The sequence below is a fragment of the Plectropomus leopardus genome, chromosome 6, assembly GCF_008729295.1.
Source record: "Plectropomus leopardus isolate mb chromosome 6, YSFRI_Pleo_2.0, whole genome shotgun sequence".
Lineage (NCBI taxonomy): Eukaryota > Metazoa > Chordata > Actinopteri > Perciformes > Serranidae > Plectropomus > Plectropomus leopardus.
Window position 1 is genome coordinate 5683861 of NC_056468.1, and position 20492 is coordinate 5704352.

At 39.3% G+C, this 20492-nt stretch overlaps 1 protein-coding gene across 2 annotated transcripts in view; it reads right to left on the bottom strand.

Annotated features, from left to right (window-relative positions):
- The window catches only part of ppp3cca (protein phosphatase 3, catalytic subunit, gamma isozyme, a), a 46101-nt gene extending 26518 nt beyond the window's left edge, over positions 1-19583 (bottom strand). Inside the window, exons 1-3 of one of the 2 annotated variants that reach the window (XM_042487761.1) lie at positions 18658-19583; positions 9134-9331; positions 7332-7456 (exon numbers count right to left, since the gene is read on the bottom strand). In XM_042487761.1, coding sequence (XP_042343695.1) covers positions 7332-7456; positions 9134-9331; positions 18658-18718 — 384 coding nt within the window. In that variant the 5' untranslated portion in view covers positions 18719-19583. The remainder of the gene's footprint in view (positions 1-7331; positions 7457-9133; positions 9332-18657) is intronic. The other variant, XM_042487762.1, reaches the window with a different exon arrangement.
- Positions 19584-20492: the final 909 nt, after the last annotated feature.

The window sequence follows — 20492 nt, forward strand, 5'->3', positions numbered from 1 at the left end:
TACCTTCACCTCAAACCTGAGACACACATGTAGATACATGCACACACACACTTCAGGATGGTGTGTATAGAGCCTGGGTTGCGACTGGGACAGTTAGTAAATTCTCTTTGATCCAGCAGAGTGCGTCTATGAACTAATCAGATAAAGAAGAGTTTATAAAATGAAATGCATCGCTCACATGTATTTAGACTCTGGCAAATTGCTGGCCTGTAAAGGTAAAAAGCTACTTCAAGGGGCTACACTGACTCTTTATGTTACCATGGTAACCACATCCTTGTAGCCTTTTTTCTTTATCTGTCTCATGTGTTACTGAAGTGAGCTGAGTGGCCTTCCTTTGAAATGTAGAGGATTTTCAGCCCTGTTCGAGACAGAAAACAGCAAGAATCTGTTGGTTTTATGCTCTTTTCTTTTGTTTTGTGGTGACTTTAAGCTGCTTCCTCTGATATATAGAGTTGGGTATGATACCAGTACTGGTTCCAGTGCCCAACTGCTGCTTTGTATTCCCTGTAATAAGAAAAAGTGAATTTTTGAAAAAGCGAAAAGGGTGAAGTAGTAAACTAAAACGCAATTATGCTCCTCTGTTCTTCCTTATCTCACATGGAGTTAATCTTCTGTCTCTGTCTGTATTTCTGCTTGTGTGTGTGCGTAAGTGTGTGTGCATATGCATCTATCTCTGCTTGTCTTGCAGTGATACCAGGCTGTTACTATAATAATACAGAAAATGAAAGAAAGCAGACACCAAAACTATTGAGTTTCTTCTCTGCCTAAGGGTGAATGTGGCACCTCTGCCTCTTGCCTAAACCCAACATTTTCACCCATGTATGCTTTCAAGTGCCAACATTTGGCACTGATGGATTTAACATGAATCTGTGCTGCTGACATAATTCTGCCAGGATATGTAAAAAGAATTAGCCATACGTTGTTTTATAATCTATTCCATATTGTAATCTTTTGGTGATAATTATTATTTAGAGCTTGAGTACTGTTTTGACTAATAATTAAATAAATAATCAATTAATTATTGATAAATCTGTCAATTATTTTCTCAATTAAAGGATGCAGGATTTTTCTCTAACACAAAGACAAAGACAAAAGTAATTTCTTCTCATCATCACTTATGACCCACAGAAAGTTTGCAGCACTGATTTTATCTGCAGAGACCGCCTGCCATCTGCCCGTATTTTCTTTTTAACATGCTGAAATCGAGACGTCCAGGACGTTCCTCAGCACAGTGCGCAATGAGGCCAGACTGTAAGAGTCACAAATCCAAGAGAATGTCATGGACACGACACTGAAGAAAAAGCAAATGAAACGCTAGTCTGGGGTTTACTTTCACTTTTTCTGTTGAGAGTTTAAAATTAGTAACCAACAATTCCTTATTAGTATACTTAATCACTTAATCATTTACGCCTGGAACACACTGCCTGCGTGAGCAACGCGTGACCATCACAAAACGCGGCACACATGTTAAGAGGTTAGAGCAGCCACACTGCCTGCATGAGTATAGCAAGCCTCAAGTGCCAAATATCTTCACATTGCAAACACGTTATGTCTAAAAAAACGCAGCAAAAAGCGGCGTCCTTGCATCCACAACGCCGTTTTTAACGGCGTCGTACAATAAAATGGCGTTAAAAACGCTGTCAATCAAACACCACGAAAATCCGTAAAAAAAGTGCATTTTTCTTCATGCTAATTGGCCCTTTCTCCTGTTTTGCATAGCCAGTAAACTCAAAGTTTCTGTAGCCAGTCACTCAAGAGCAAAACCAGACCAAATCAATGCATCCATGAAAGCAATGAGCAGTGAATCAGCTGTAGATCCATGTTGTCTTTATGAAATGTACAATAGGCTAGTGGAAATATACTGATTCATGTGGTATAAATACACCATTTGAGAGAGTAAAGAACCTATGTCAACGGAAAACAGTATGCATATCGAATAATACAAGGTGAATGAAATGCGCTTTCACTTTCTCTCCACATAACGGTGGTTTATGTGGTTTTAAATGATGCAATGCTGATGTTTCCAGCCATTTGGCTTTGTTCTAAGCATATTTCATTCACCTTTTATTATCAGATATGCATACTGTTTTCTGTTGACACACACTCTTTACTCTCTCAAATGGTGTATTTATACCAAATTCTTGGTCATACTGACTCAATATCTCCTTTCACCACAGTTTCAGTCTATACCTGTCACAGACATGAAGATATACATATACATATGTTATGCTCATCCTTTCCTGTATATGTTTCAAAATAATATCCCTCTGACAATGTTTTTGTCGACAGAATCCCCTCAGCTGTTAATACAAGGCTTTTTATTGTGAAATATTTGCAGGACCGTGTTGCTGACAACACAGGAGCTTGGAAGAAAAAAGAATGAAATAAGTGCTTTTAATGGTGGAAATACAGTTTACAGCAGCAGGCAGCTCTGCAGCAGCTTCACAGCAATGACGCTGTCAGTGTGAGCACCACAAGCATGCATGCCACAGCACTTTAGTGATGTTGTCTTCACAAGCTTAGACAAGTTTAAACTGGCTTACTCCCTCTGATCACAATTGCATTGTCTAATTTTACATTGTATTTCTATATTTTATTTTGTCTCTTTAATATTGTGTCTGCTTTTATGTTGATGATGTAAGGTGACCTTGAGTGTCAAGAACGGCACCTATAAATAAAATGCATTATTATAAGCTGCTCACACATGCAGGGTGTTCTGGGCGTTGGTCAATTAAATGTCAGAACAGAATTTTTTGAAATTCCAGAATAATTCCCTTGCGCTCAAGGTGTCATTCTCAGATTCCTTAATTTATCCGACCAACAGTCCGAAACCAAAAGAAATTCACCTTACTTTCATGAATGACAGAGAAAACTGACATATTTGCACATGCTGGAACTAAAAAATGTTTGTACTTTTGTTTAAAACATTACTAAGAGGATAAACTGAGTATCAAATAGTTCTAAATTAATTTTCTGCTGACTTTGACCCCCCAATTGATTAATCCATTATTCTTGTTATTTCACCTTTAAACCAATCAGGACAACTTGGTCCGCACTGCTTATATGGTTGTAAGCTACAGTGTATCAGGTAAGCGACAAAAGCTCATTCAATGTCACGTACTCTTAAAAATAACAAACTCATAATCTCTTCAAAGGCTAAATGACACATCCCTCCAGGCTGCCTTGTTTTTAATCAAATTAGAATAATTGCTCGACAGCATATCCTGTAAGCATACAGTATGTGCTCCATTACTTTTAATTAGCTGCTTCATGTTAGTTCTGACACAGTGTTGACAGCAGGATGTACACTCTAGGCTCTCTGATCACACCCATGCTTCAACCGCAGCGGGTGGAGGACGCTGATAAGTGCTGTGGCTCAGACAAGCTGAGCTGTTCTTCAAGTGTTGAAGAGGTCATTCACCTCTTCTGAGCTGGGAGTGTTTAAAGTGTCGCTTTTCTGTAGAAATACAAGGGGAAATAATCCCTGTGTCCTCAGTGGATACAAAGCCTAAATCGAAATCAGCCCATCATTCCCTATGCTGTTTCAGTCCGCTCCTTTCATCTGTGACATTTCACCCACCTCTGTACTACCCAGTGCCCATCAAAAGCCCCCACAGAGGGGTCAAAATGTTAGCATACTGCCTTGTTGGCTCTTACAAACAGCCCGACACACACACCATTCACCTTCTATTTTGAAAATATTCCATTGCTAAATTTTACAAGTGTGTCCTTGGGATGTTATAAACAAGTAATTAACTAAACATCAACAGATGGATGAGGACGACCTATAAAAGCAAAAAAAAAACCTGAACTTGACATGATGCAAGTAACTACCTTCTGCACTGGACAGAGCAGAGCAAAGAACATTTACCTTTCTCATACCACTTAAGAGGGTTATTCCATATCTGGTATTGCAGTGTCAGTTTCAAGCAAAAGTAGGTAAATTATCCACCGTCGCAAATAGATTTTTGGATCTGGATTGTTAATTAGGAGCACCATTGAAATAAATATACCATTCAGCTATTTATAGTGTACTTGGGGCAGAGATGTCAGGCACATTGAAATTGAAACTTAACCATTCATTCTGCTTGATGTAAAACTTTCGTCGGCTTTGAAGGGATTGACAGATCAATTACACTGACAAGGAGGAATAAAAACAAAGTCATGGAAACTCTGCCTGCAGTGCAGCATTCATGGACCCAAAAAAGGTCAGATTTTAGAGTGAGAACACAATGATATGACTGTATGATAATGATTACAAAAAAAACATAAACATGAACACCCCCCCACTTGTCAGCTACAGCCAAACAAACACTGTCATTCTGTGGGAAACACTGAACTATGATTGGTTTACATACCACTAGGAGCAGTAGGAGGAGGCAGAGGGACATTATGGGTTTTTTTTTTTATTATTACTTGCCTCGTACTACTGTAAGAATGCAGTGAGAGTTTCAGCAAATATGACTAAAGAATATTTTGTAAAAGTTACCAAGTATAAGTTCAACCACAAAATGGGTGAAAATAAATGCAGAAGAACTATTGATGTTGTCTTTTTCATTCCAAGCATTTTTCTTCCCTTACAAGACCTGGCGCAGACCTTAACCACAATGCAACTTGACCACTACCAGTTAGGGCAAATATTCATGTGTGTAATGGCTAATGTAGCCTAAAGCCATTCCCATAGAGCAGAGACAAGAAGCATGCAACAGAGGTCTTTAAAGCTCTTTTTAAAGTGCTTTCTTTAAACTTTCCAGATTGTAGTCTCAACCAACTCTAACCCAGAGGACATTACTTGAGGCAATTGATCAGACTTTACCCAGCTCCCTCTGGAGCCACAAAAGGCTTTATACAACTTTTTTAAGATTCACAGTAGTATTTAGTAGTGTTCCCCCAAACCTTTGAACAGTCTTTGATGTCTTAAAACGATGGAGTTCCCCTTTCAAATACCAATTCTGTACTGCACTGTAGTGCATGTTACAGGGCCTCATGATCCACAATGAGTGCTTAAACTAAATCAAGTCCTTTGAAGTATTCACAGGAAGAATTTGAGTTTGATGTATGTTAAAGAATACTGGTGCTGAGTCATTATCCAGATTCAGCAACTTTCAGAACATTTTCATAACATACTTTTCAGTTTGACCAGCTGATGTCCATGATCTGTCTCTTTATTTTGGCTAATTACAGCTGATGTTTGAGTGCTCTTCAGCAGCAGTTTTTATCAAACGCAAACTACTGCAATAATAGAGGAATACAACAATACAGGTGGGCAACAGAGGAGAGGGTCGCACAGTAGCAGTGTTTTCTATGGATATTTTGATACCGGTTTTGCCCATGAAACTGGGTCGCCATTGTAACTGCCATTAATCCAAGACCGCCACACCCTCCGGCCAGGGGTCTCGATAAAGGTCCTGCAGTTTCACTTTGTACAGCCAGACAGCAGCTCTCTGTTTCAATCCTCCGTCTTATTTTTAACCATCCAAAAAGCATGTATGAACTGTGCCCTTTGAAGTTGTCATCGAAATAAAATTTCAGACAGCAAAACCCATTTGGTCATTTGGCACCAAAGTAAGATCCTCAAAGCAGCGCTGCAGTAAGCCTGACATTTTTGCAGCTATTCTCACCCACCATCTTAACCATCCTGAGAATCAAACTGGGACATACCACCATTCAGTTTAGTTTACCCTTATCTTATTACATCAACTCTTTGAAAACAAATTGCAAGCGATGCTCCTACTTTGCAGTCACTACACTAGGATACATGCAGCAGAGTGACAGCAAACAACAACACACTAAGTGATCATGTTACATTATGACAAAAGTACAGTTTAAATGAGCTTTATCCAACATTCAGAGCACATAAATTGCTGTTTAAAATCTCATACTTCTGTGCTCATACTTACTATTTCAAGTGCTTTCACACTGAGAAGTATGCCATGAAAGCACGTTCATTTTAAATACAATAAATAAATGGATACAGAAGAAGACAAGTGAGCAAACAAGCAGATATAGCAAGCATATATTTTAGGGAGTGACAATGGTTGTCAAATGTTGCTGATAATGCTCCATGAAGTTGCAATTCGCTGAGCAGAGGAAGAGAAGCTGCCAAATCCTGTGTGCACAACAGCTGTGTATGATTTTAGGCAACACTACCCCGTCAAAATTCATGCACTATTTAAGTAAGTACATAGTGTATACTGCATAGTGTGTGTGAGCGTACTCACAGATGTATTCAATTTGTGACAGTATATGATTGAGAGTCTGAGCTGGGATTGCCTGCATATAGCGCTAGCAAGCAAGTGGCTAGCAGCTAACAGTGCTAACAGCACAAAGCGTGCAACAGAATTTGCAACAGTACAAGACAAACCAGTCAACTCAAACACATTAGAGTGGGCTCATTCAAAAGTCTGGAACCAGACAAGAGACAACGCTGATAATAGTGAATGAAACAGTACTGTGCATTGTTACATAGCGAGAATGGCGTTTGTCCAGGAAATAGCATGAATATGGTTTTGTGTCACTCTGAAAAAAACAGTGACAATTCCATTATCTGAAACAAAAAAAAGTTTATCAAAATTGCATAGTGCATAGTTTGCATTTTTTGTTCCAGTGTTATTCATTTAAGGGTCTTCCCTGACAGGATGCAAAATGTTCACTGCTATCTTCATGATACTAGGGCTAGACCGAATATTCAGCTAGTCGAAAATTCATTAATTTGGTATGTATGTAGGATTTGGATATTTAGGGATTTTTTTTGTTGTTGTTTTGAAGAGGAAGAACGCTTTTTCAACATTTGTGAGAACATATAAATAAATAAATAAATCCATGTTAAATCTTTAGATTTGTTGGCGTGAGTATGCTCAGCTTCTGTTTCACAGGGCTTTGTCAGGTTATTAGGAGTAGTTTGTAGAGCTACAATAATTTGTCCATGATAGTAGAATTGTCACAAGCTGTGTAATATCACCAAAAGTACACAGAAAGGTCAATGAACCCAACAGCTTGGGAGTATCTCTCTGTCTCAGTTCATTATGATGCTGCTGCTGCTGCTCCTGTCACACACACGGTGACAGGAATGATCATTTTAACCAACGGCTATTAATGTGTTTATTGACTGAGTGGAGCCAAGTCTGGGCAGCACCGGATCAAAAATCTGTGAGCCCCTCCCCCAATGCGTGCTCACACCAACCAAAGCTCAGAATATTCACTGTTGATCAATACCAAAACTCACCAGCCCAGAAAATGGTAGTTGGGACAGCACTACACAATACTTTTTTTTAAATTTAACTGTTAAATAAATCATTACAAGTAACCAACTGGAAGACACAACAACTTACCTCAATACTGAAGTATCCTCGATCTACGTAGTCACCAAGGAAGAGATAGCGTGTGTTACTGGGTGATCCCCCCACTTCAAACAACTTCATAAGGTCAAAGAACTGTCCATGGACGTCACCACATACTGCCAAAAGAAAAAAACACACTGCTGATAAATGCTCATTTAACAACAGCTATAAAGTGTACTGATATTTTAAAATGTTTGTCTGGATGTATGTTGGTTTATGTTGCTCTTTCTTTGTTCTAAAACCAGCCATCATTGCAAAGAAATAAAGAAGATGCGCACATTCGTAATGTATTGAAAATTAATAGATTTTCCATTCCTCTCTGAGCCAATTTTTTTTCTTTCAATTTTTATGTGTGTTTAGTGATGTTAATGCTCCATGACATTAGCAATAATAGAAAAGACATTAACCATACTGACAGTGGCAGCAGTAATGATAGTGACAGTACCAGTTTTAGCTCATTTAATCACAGCAGAGAAGGGAGGAGTTTTGATTCTATTCAACTGATGTGACTGATGTGTTTCATGTTGATAATTGTTGAGGCCATTTGACTTTTTAAAATTAATTCACTGTATTAATGATCAGCTTTGATGCACTGATGTAACACAGTTATAGACAAGTATTCACTGAGAAGTGCTACATTCTAAAATCTAACCCCCCTTTCAACACAAGCATGGCAAATCATTTAAAAAGAAAAACTGGTGTCAGGTATGTGGAGTTGGGAGCATTTAAGAGAAGGCTTTATGACTGTGTCCAATATATAAAAAATACTGCATGTATGTTTTGCATGTATACAACAACTGGACTATAAATGCTTTTTGCTGTTCGGAAAGAATCTACTATCCTTATGATATCTCTGCTTACTAGCAAATGTCAGCTGAAAGGTTGTGTTGGCTGTTGACTGAAACAGCATATTGTTGATACAGCATAGTATCACGATATTTTGCATGACAATATTATATCAACACACAGATGCCAAGTATCGATTTTTATAAATTAAAAATGACAACAATTTGAAAATTAAAAAAAAAGTTGGAAATGCAAATTTAACTTTTGGTAGCCTGCTAGAATGCTAGAATAATAAAATGTTGATTTTGATCAATTGCTTTTTCAGTCCACTTGCTAAAAAATGACTGAAGTAAGATGCACAGATTGAAAACAAACTTATTATTTGATGAAAAGATTCCCTTTGGGAACATCATTTTCAAATGAAGACAGGTAACAAATCACAACATATCAAAAAAATATAGGTATAGTGTTCAAGGTTAAAATGTTGAAATTTGTTTTAAGTTTGACATTTTATGCTAAATGACTTTTGATGTGTTGAGGGGAAACTAAGTAGTAACATAGCTGGCAAGTAGTAAGTTGTATGTGAAAAAAACCCATAAATGAAAAATCTGATTTTCTTGGGAGCTGGTTGGATTGAAGGGTGCTTAATTTAGTGTGTTGGTTTGAGGCCTAAGGAGCACATTTTTTTGAGAACTGACTGATGGTTGAGTTGACTCTGACAGCCTTAGATCTGGCACATCAGCTGCCAGTATAGAAAAACAATGTTGGTGCTGTGTTTACTCTTTGTTCAAAACACGTCTATGCTGTCTTGGAGTTACTAATGTATTCTGCATCCAATTGTTAACAGGGCATCGCTGGAAGAATCTCTGCTGACTGAAGCATCCTGCTCAGGGTATTTTAAACTGTATCTTTCAATACTTTTAAGGACATTTATTTTTCTAGGGTGGTCAGAGGTCAGAGGTGCCATCACAAGGTCCCCTCTGGGCTCTGAGCATCTGCCAGCCTACCTGTTATAGGTGCCTCCACTTCCAGCATGCACTTCTCTTGACGGAGGATGTTGGCCCCATCGTTGATGATCTTTAGAGCCACGTCCTCTTCCACCCTGCCTTCTTTGACGAGGTGGTTGCGGAGCAGCTCAGCATTGGGCTTGCCATCTTCAAATAGCTCTTTCAAAGTCAGCTTATGTTGTGGAGGGTATGGCACAGCTGTTAAAGGAAAAATGAGACATCTATTAGGATAAATAGGTTACAGTTAACTTCAATTAGATTTTTTGTTAGCATTTAGTAGGGCTGGGTTTCAAAATAGACCCCGTGATACAATATTATCACGATACCTTAGTCACGGTACAATATTGCAATTTTAAACAATTTAAAATATGCTGAGGACTTCAATACAACTTATGCAATATATCGCAATTTATTAGCTTTTTTCAAATATAAATTATACCTCCAAATGGAAACCACATCAACATCTGCTTTACCTAAAAAGTTTCGGTAGATCTGTTCATCCCACTACAGTCATTCTTATTGCTGCAAAATGTACCCAGTGCATTGAAAAAGCAATTGTTTTTTTTAATTTTGTAAGCTACCAAAACTTTAATTGTGAGTTGCAATATTAAGGATTTCTATAATTCAAAATCTATGGCTGCCCTAGAAAGTCAGAGACCTGAGATTGCTCCAAGTTGAGCTGTTGCTCTTTTTTCTTTTGTCAGTCAGCGTGCTGTGCAGTGTACGCCTGGGTACGATTTGGTCCTCAGATTGCTGTGGAGTGAGTGCTCTTGACTTTCATGCTACTGTTTGGTACGAGCAGCTGCGAACACAATGCTTGGCGTGGAGGAGGTATTTTGCGCTATAAGGCTCTGAGAAAACATTATTGTCTGTCTTCTGATTAGAAGTGGTGAACTTAAAGCGCACAGCAACTCTTACAGCAGTCTCTGGGTTTTGTTCGATATCTCGTGTGGGTAAAAAGTGTGGCCCATTTGCAATCCAACATCAGCATGTTAGTTCACACTGAATGTCCTGCTGAGACTGCTTCAACTTTAAAACTTCATATGGAAAAAAAAACAAAAACCAACAGTTTTTCATACTGAACAACCAAATCTGATGGGAATGACATTACTGAGATGGGTACAGCCCTAAAAAAGGAAGAAATCCATATTTAAATGTCGCAATGCTATGGCATATCGATCTTTTCCTTCCCCCCTAGCTTTTAAAAAATAAAAAAAAGGAAAAAAGTTGTTTCACTACAAAAAGATTTCAAGAGACAATTAGTACATCTATGCAGTAAAAGATGGCAATTCCATACCAGTAATGTATACTAAGATTTTACCCCTGAAAATGCAGTGAAGCAGAAAAAACGTTCCGCATCTCACACTGCATCTGCTTAAGTCGCAATCAGGAGACGTGACATTTGCATTGACTGAGACAACTCATTGGCACAAGAGGAGACACACATACACCTACATGATAATGTCACGCAAGAGAGATGCATAAGACAGGCTGTGAAGCCCCGTACCTCACTTGACCCACCCTCTCTCAGCATTCTGCTCCGTGCCACCTACACAATCCTTTTACCGGCATCACTAAAGGTCAATGCTTTTGAGGCTGAGACCTGAGAGCTCCAACATCAAAACATAGCGAAGTGTGCAACATGTAAAACTGCAAAATGTATCACTGTGTAATAGGTGATCCAACAGTTAAGACATTAGACAGCTATTTTCTGAAAATGAATCTTAAATACAAACTCACTGACATGCAATATTTAAAATGTAAGCATAGCTCCCAATTCCTCGAAATGGAGTATTGATATCTGAAAAGTTGTATAACAACCATTAAAATTCAGATTGTCCACGGTGCAAACTGGTACTGTAACATTGGCAGCAGCTCTATTAGCTCATAAAACTGCAGGAGCAGATAGTTACTGACTAAGCCGCACATGTTCAAAACAATAGTAGAGTGTGATCCAAGCCCTCTCACTTCCAGGACTTGTGAGGCAAAAGGGATTACAGCTGGTATACCTTATAACAGGCCAGGCACACACCAAATGGCACCAATTAAGAATGGTCGACAGTCGGTTGGTTTTTCAACACTGTCTGAAAAGACGCAGAGACATTACACAGAAAAGTGTAAAAATATTATGAGTGTTATGACCAACCTCATTTGCACAACTAAAAAAATGGAGTGTAAAAAACACGGAGAAGCTTGACACAGAATAGTTTTACTGAAGGTTTCATCCCGTGTTCATGATATGATCAAATCCATCCGCAGGTCAGCACACAGGACACCCTGTGCCATCATATGTGACATAAATACTTGCATCAGCTCATGGCAATCAGCACTCCTTGTGCAATAAGCTGTGCCGCTGGCAATGAACAAGGAGAGGAGAGAGCGAGGCTTTCTGAGAATGTTGTCACACCCACACACAGCAAATCAAAGTGCAATATGAAAAAAAAGCGTTAATGAGTTTTTAGTGTGGTGGGTGCATTCGCTAATCAGTGATGCAGTGCCTGAGTGCAGAGGTAACTAATGTACTTCCCACTCAGGATTGTGCCTTGGTCTTAGAAGCTGATCCACTGATGCATTTTTTAGAGATATTTAAAGAAATATTTGACAAACACTGCCAGATTTATTGCTGTTTCAATAAAGCAAAAACTTTGAATATGCGACTGCAAGTGATGTTTGACTGATGCTGTTAAGTGATGTCAGACGGGGCCACGAACTATAACCTGGTCTGCAATGGAGAAGCTGGAGCACAGCCTCAACTTCACTAGCCTGTGCTGAGGACAAGCTGTCATGCACTGACCGGTGTGGTATAAATAAACAGTAAGTGCTCCCAGGCCTACAAGGCACGGCCACGAAGAGAGCTGTAAGCTGAGGTACGAGCCTTAAGAACAGATTAGGCAAAGCCTCTATTAGCAAGGGCTTCCAGATTCAGGGGCAGTTTACTTAAAAGCCTTGTCACACTGAAAGAAGGCTCCAGGACGAACAAAAGCATACTCTGTGAAAACATGATGACACTGAATAGGATGCATAATGGGTATGAGATAAGCAGACTGTGAAACATTTCAAGCAACAACCACGCTGAAAAAATTCACAAGCATTTGCCTGGAAGTTGGCAGTAATTACCAACGCTGGACAGTGCTGGAACTAGCACATTTGCTTTCCAGCTTTCCCTGGTACCCCCGCCACCACCCACTCAAAATAAATATTATTACTATCATCATTTATATTTAAGGTATTTATTACAAACAAGACCAAGAGCTAATGAAAAATCGACACAAATAAACAACTCAGCTGTCAAATAATAATAATAAGGAACAATATAAGAATATGGTACAGTTTCCCACATATACATTTATTTGTGGTGCCCAGCTACGATTCAAACATCTGCAGACATTTTTAAATTTTCTATTTTTGGAGCTGGACCATCATTAGGGGCACTATTAGAATTTATATAGGCCTACTGTTCAGTTATTCTTTGCACCACACTCTAGGAGCACAGAGCATACTCTGGGCACAGACGGAGCAGTAGAACGCCACACACAGCAAAAGCGAAAATTAACCATTAATTGCAATGGGTCTGGAAATGTACAGTCCCTTGCCTCTATTGATCAATCGATCTTATCAGTTGTGATCAGATTGGCTGATCAATTATCCATCCTGTGACCCGAAGTCCTCACACTGCTGCTGAGAAAAAAAAAACTCGTGACAAGGTCCATTTGTGCTACATTCATGGACCTGCAAAAACAACAGAATTTAGAGGGGACACAGATTGATACAAAGGACACAAATAAAAAAACAGAATTCTGTCTTTTGCCTTTTCTTTTTCTCTTACTCTAATGCTTTCCACATTGTCATCATTACATGATGTTAGAAATAATCAAGTTATTGTGCTAGGGCCTGTATCCACCTAGTGTTTTTTTCTCAGCACTGCTGTATTTTTTTTCAGCTTTCTTACTTTATTTGATAGGGAAGCTATCGTGTGAAAGGGGGAGATAGAGGGGATGACTTGAAGCAAAGGGTTGTACGGGCTGGGTAGGCCCGTCTTTTTCAAATTGTTCCCTATGAGGAGTGGGCGTCTGCAACTGCATGTGGCCACCTGGAGAAAAAACTCTGTACCCAGCATCTTATTTAGAGCGCTTTGCCTCTTTTGTGCAGCTGCTACCGGCGCTTTAGGTTGAAAATCTCTGAGCTTTTCAGAAAGGCGTTAGTGATGTCACCAACACTTTTAACTCTACTGTGACAGCACATACAGAGAAGCCTGTCTGTGAGAGCAGATCAGCAGGAGGACACTGGATTTTGCTGGTGTGAGTTGTGCTTTTACCACCATACAGTTTTAAGCTTGTTATTCCCTGTGTAGTCAAACTATTGCTAATGTAGCGTTACATTAGCTCGCTAGCTATGTTAATGCTAAGATATTGTTGTCATAAAAACGAAACTCACACGCAGCACATCATAAAAAGATGAAGCGCTCCCCGGCGCCCTGCCACCGCTTCTCTGTTGAAGAAAAATGCTCAGTGGACACAGGCCCTTGATCCAACTAAACTGGGCTTTCAAAATACATGTAAACAACAAAAACTCTGACTTAAATTGACTAAACACCCAGATAATTTGATTGGGTGGATTTACTCTTTCATGTATACACACCAGTCCGACCTGAGCTGGCCCTGGCATTCTACACATGCTCCATAATTCCCGCACCAGTTTTTGCCCCGGGGTCGAACAGCATAAATTTGTGGAAGACAGCCGAGAAAAACAAAAGATAAGAAGGGAAGAAAACAAAAAACAGAAAGGTATCAACATGGTCAGTGCTAGAGCAAGAACCATGCATGATGATATGTACAGCACCGAAGAGTTATCCATGCTTTCATCATTCAACATGTGACCCATTTGCCGCTTGCTACCTTGTTTGGTATGTGACATAATAGGTCCAAAAGCAACTAGCTGAAAGGGGGCATATCGCCACCCACCATGAGTCGGACACACTACCATCAATAAACTGATTCTCCCCCGGTGCTTGTATACTGGGACCAGGTCAGTAATTTCATTAAATCGCCTAATCGAGCGATGACCGTACCTTGACTTAACTATGCATGTAATCGTACTGACTCTCCACACCATCATGACCATCAATATTCCAGCGTGCTCTTAATGTGATGGTCACTTACTAATCAACCAATTAACGCTGATTAGGGCTAGAGGTGGTATCTCTACTACAGACCGCCTGTTAGCATTACAGCTTTTTCTCATTTACGTTCAATCGCCAAATTATTCATTCATTTTATTTTTTGGGGTGCAATTTCGGTGCTACCCAAAAGGCAGCCATCTACGTCACCTATAGGTGATCCGCAACTAATACTGGACAATGATAGTTGTTCTAAACCCTGAAGAACTGAGTGCCAACTCATCAAGAATGCCCCCCCCCCCTCCTCTATTACAACAATAACAATAGTAATAAATCCTGGGTAGGTCAGCCTGGATAATGAAGGCTGGCCCGGTCTGTTCAAACACAGATACAAATGAATCTCTGGCTGCCAGCAAACAGCATCACTCAATCCAAACACACTACAAATTGCAGTGAGAAAAAAACAACATTGCAGACAGAGTGAAGAGAGCCGCTCATGTTTTTTCCGACACATCACCCGATGAGGAAAAAAAATGTTTTGTTAAAAATAATAAGCTGCCACCGCCCTGAGACTGGCTTCTTTTTCGAGACTGCCTGGTCTAATTAGCATTAATGTTTGATGAACTCCTCAAAAACCACAGACACACATTGGGGCCACTGCTGCACTGCATCAACACCCACACTGTCTGGCATGACAACAAACGACTCAAGAAACAAAGACACTACTATCTGCCATCCTGCCCGCCGAGGATAATGTTTTGGACAGCGATACGAGCCAGGGTCTAGAATATATTCGCCATTGTTTCAAAATCGACACAATGGAGGAGGATTGAATTACAAAGATGCGGCTGGGCAGAGATGAATGGGGCAGACTGTGGCTGGATGAATCATGAAGTCCACTTCAGATTGCTCTAATTATCAGTGAATGTATTACCCTCACGAGTTAAATAGCCAGGCCTTGGGTTTATTCGTCATCTCTGTCAGTCAATCATGTCGTGTGGTAGTACTAGCACACAATCCCCTCTGGGATCTCTTCAATTGTATTTCAGACGCACATGACCGGCAACTATCTGGTTCGATTTGTATCAAAGTTGACACAAATCTTTGTCACATCATGCAATGGAGATGTCAAAAACCAAATGTAGCCAAGCAAGGTCTTGTCTTTGGTTAACCCTTTAAAACCAGAGCAAATTGACTTGATTTCTTTTAAAAACATGGGAAGAATGCAATTAGCAATGAAAGAAGAAATTACCCAAAAAAAATAGCAAGAAATCTTTAAAAAAAAATGAAAATTATCTAAAAATGTGTAAATAATCAATAAATAAATAATAAAAAGAATTATATCAAAAATAAAAAAACCCCCCCCCCCAAAAAAGTAAAAACAAACACAGAAATGACCTGGAAAAAGTGATTAAACATGCTAATAATTTTAACAGAATTCTAAACATGTAATCATATGTAGAAATAAAATTTTCCCCCTAGCTTTTTTGTTTTTCCCTAGCTTTTTAAAAACAATTTTCTAAACCTACTAATTTTCTTGCAATTTGTGAAGCAATTATAAAAAAAGTTGTTGCGTTTCCCCCTATGTTTCTGAAAGAAATCACACCAATATGCTCAGCATGCAAAGGCTAAAATACTTGTGAAACGCATCTGAAAGCAGCACAGGGAAAGTGATGTTGCTTCGGGTTTCAAGGGGTTAACACAGGTAGCACCACACACCGATGTTTGACACACAGCCTGGGAAGAAAACATTTGATTAAATGATCTGATTGAGCTACTGCGTCGACTGCAATACTCAGCAGTGAATGAGCTTAACTGTTGACTTACACAACCGGGGCAGCATTAGTCTACCAGTAAAGCCCTCTTACTGCCCCCAGTTAGTGGACACACCACTGCGACTACCTGCCAGCATGGACAAAGGATCAACTAATATGGATTTTGAAGAACCTTGAACCTAACGTGACATTTTAAACTTGTAGTTTACATTATTTGCATACATTTTTAGAGCTTTTTATTTATCAATTTTACAAGTGTACACTCAAAATTAACCATGCATGATGTGGACAACAATTTATGTTTGACTTGGAAACGTGGATAAACATCTGTTTTTTTTTTGTGCTGCATTTACACGCCTCTCACAAGTATTTCAAGCTTTGAAACCTAAGCAAAAGGGTTTCATCCTCTTCAAAAACATATGAAAAGGCAACGAGCAAGAAATTGGTAAAAGGTGACAGGAAAACAACCCGAAAATTAATGACAGAGAGAGAGAGAGAGAGATTTTAAAAAAAATAAACGTGAAAATGTCCAGAAACTATATTTATTATTATCATAATTTTATATTCAAAATATGTTACAGAATGTTTTTTTAGCACATTGTTTTCCAGGTCATTTTGCTTTTATTTTTACTTTGGTTTTTTTTCTAATTTTTTGATAATTTTCTTGTAATTTCTTTTTTGCCAATTTTGGGGTCGTTTCTTGTCAAATTGCTCATTGTCTTTCTCCCATGCTTTTAAGAGAATTCAAGCCAGTTTGCTCAGGTTTCAAAGGGTTAAACACAGGACGAACGCTGGTGTCAGTTGCTCCCTAAAGCAAAGCTGTCTTCACTCCAGTCTCCATTTCTTCTTCCTCTCTTCTTCTCTGTCACGTTCCTATTCTTTCTCCCCACCATGTGGCTGACCATGTTGGGAACATCACTGGGGAGATTCTTTCCACAATTAACTCACCCTCTCCCTACTGGCTCACACTTTAGAATTCCAGTCCCCTGGCAGGACACTCTCCCAGTGCCCTTGCAGACAGACAGGGATGCAGGCTGCGTTGGCATTAAGGAGTAGCGGCGGTGGGCCGCGGCAGGGGTGGGGACTGTGGGGTTAGGTTCTCTCTCAGGAGCTACCTCAGAGTTGGCTCTGCCTGTCCTGTCTTGTCTTGGGCAGACACAACAAATGGTGTCCTGTATGTCCAGTGAAGCGGGACAAGCTCAGTGTGAAGGAATCCAACTTGTCCAGCTCTCCGGGTAACCTGAGCGGACGCTGGGTATTCCCACGAGTGAGCAACAGCCTCATGAATTAAGATTTCATCCATCCTAAATGTCAAAGAGATTGGGCACCGATATAGGACGACTTCTCACCTTTGACTGTGCTATGTGGTGGTGGATTACATATACCAGCAGGGGACAACTATGGAGACGATACCTATATATGAAGATCTATTCTAAGCAGTCACAGAAACAAGATGCCCCAATTCACACCCATTCTGAGCATCTCCTAAAAGGGAATGGTTTAAGGACTGTTCATTATTTATGAGAGTTACGGGGGTGGTGCAAAACGGGGGACGCAGGTTAAATATTTTTTAAGCAGTGGGGAGGGATTTATGTTTTGTTTTAGATTTTTGTGGTTTTGTTTTATTGGCTTGGGGGAAGCACATGCAACTTTAAATGGCTAAAATTTGTTTTTATTTAACTGCTGATATGTAACCCTTTTAAACCTGGGCAAACTGGCTTGATTTTGATCAAAGACAGCGATAAGCAACTTAAGAACAAATGGCCCAAAAATTTGCAAGAAAGATAGTTGCCTGACCCACCCCAAAAAAGTTTTTATCATTCATTCATTTTAATACTTGCGAAAGGCGTCTGAACAAGAAAAGTGATGTCAATCCAGATTTCAAAGGGTTAAAAGAACACATGCCTTCTAAACACAAAGTCATGTTTTCTTTAATAGCCAATATTGTATATTTATAATAGTCACAAAAAAATCAACCACGTGTAAGTTTTAAGAAGTATTTCATAAAAATCCCTTAATTCTACATTCTCATTTAAAATTTTGCCAAAAATAAACCATTTGGACTAACCAACCAGAATGCACAGCAAGAGTCTCCAAGATTGCATCTCTAACTTTTAACTTTCAAATCTGAAAAGGTAAGTTTAAAAAAAAACAACAACAACTTATAATTAATTTATACCATTATACCACCATTAATCAGTTTTCAAACTCTGAAAACTAATTAATGGTGGAGGGAGGGTCATTCATTTTCCCCAAATCACACAGGCCAGCTCAAGTAAAAATATTTATAATTTTCGGAAGGGGCAGAAAAAAACACATACATACACAAAAAAAAAATGAAATCACACCCTAGCCACCCCCTCTTCTGATAAATAAAGAACAGTCCCTTAGAACCCCCTTTGGATACGACTAAAGTGGTTTTCTATATAAATAATGATTATTAATGTCTATACAATTTTTCCTCTGGCAGCCACAATAACATACACCTCAGCAAGACGCCTTATTGACAGGAATGGGTTTAGACAAAGTTATTCCAAAAGCTACAGGTGGTTTTAATCCATCCGTTAGCTCTCAGTCAAACAGTGCACGGTGCCAGTTACAGTACGCCATGTAAATTTACAGAAAGCACTCACCTTTTACGAGCCGCTCCGTTGTGGACTGTTTCTCCTGTTTGTCTTTATCCTTTCCTGACATCTTTGCTTCGTCTGGGGGCTAATTTCTAGGGATAAAATCTTGAGCAGCTCTCTCGCCAGCTGGCCCGAAGACAAGCTAGCACATCAGCCTGGCCGTCAACTCCGTCTTGACTCTCGGTGGTGGTCGGAGGCACTAATGATTTTTGCTCTTTCCTACAAACACTTGATTAGCTAGCGAAAAGAGCTCCAGCTCCTCTTCTTTCCCGACTGACTATTAACCTAGCTAGCCTACAGAAACATTAATGCTAGTGAATAATTACAGCACAAAGTGGTAACGTTGACAAAAAAAATGTAAGAAACAATGAAACATAAACAAAGGCGACTGTTTGCTAATAGTTGTCAAGTACAGCAATACCTGGATATAACCTAGAGAGAGGCTGCCGCTAGCAGCTAATCCGATTTAGTTACTCTTTTTCAGCTAGTTAGCCGGCTAACATTTTAACGTATTGGCAAATCGACCGACAGGCAAAGACAGCAACAGAAGACTGGTGTTTCATCTTCGGTGTGCAGGCCGTTTATTGTAGAAAAACTGACAGTCTCACGTTAAAAAAAAAAAGTCGCGTTTACTTTGAGTGCATAAACAGCGACAGTCCTTCCAAGATGCAGACAGCGTCTTGACAGTGTATCCTCCCCCTCGGATTAAACTCTAATCTGACAGTGAGAGAGGAGCAGCGGTGGATTTCCTACAACATGGTGGAGGCGATATGACGTGACTATGGAAACGTGACACATGGTTTAGGGGTGCGTTTCAAAATACAACCCCTGTCCTGCTTTTTCTGTTTTTTGGCTAGTACACGAGTGTTTATAAAAGGTGGTGAAAAAAACACCTCTAAATCCTGCTGGACTGGAGCAAAAGCTTCTAAACCAGGTGACGTGTCAAATGCGTTCGCATTCCCCCAAAACACCAATCATTTTTGTACTTTTAGGTTTTATTGTTCTCGGTGTTGGGGGTTTTCCTAACTACATTTGAACGTTTCACGAGATTTTACCTAATTTCATCTTAAAATTTCAATAACATTTACACTAAAAATTTATATTTAACTCCACAAATTCAAGTTGATATTGGTATCTGAAAATATATAACAAAACATTATGCAAGCGACTACCTGTGGCTTGTTTACTCCAGACAAAACACCAGAAAGCACGCCCATTCTAAAATAAGAGCCCAGCCATGGTGGGCGTGCCCCAGAAGATTTTTCCCTGGAAACGATGATGATAATGGCTTGGAAAATCCGTTTAACAGATGCTCGCTGTTGTTTATTTAGAGTTAATATATAATTTAGTGGTTTTACCAACGAAAAGCATGCAAAAAGGGTGACTTGTAAGTTTTTTCCCAGGGTAAAAGCTCATTCTTCCGTCCTTAAAATGGGACATGAATGCAACATTAAAGGCTACGGGGTGCATTCAGAAGCGCAAACGGTTCCAAACATTGTTAATAAACTAATTTAATATAATGTATCAAAATAAATCACATTCTAGTAGAAAGCCAGTTTGCAACATATGGTGAGTGACATGGCGTATTGTAAATTGGCCTACATATAAAATTTAATTTGGAAAGTGTAGTCTAACTTTTGTCAAAACTCCAAAGTTGTCATAAGTTGTCAATAAAAGGAACTCAGGGCACATGTACATTATTGTAACCACATTGAGCTGATAGCTGCCACTAAAATGAAGACTAGGAAGACAGTCTAACTGCATATCTCACCAATTTTTGAAAATACAACATTACAAATTGTTTTCTTAAAAAAAAAGAAATGTGTGAACAAACTGTTTTC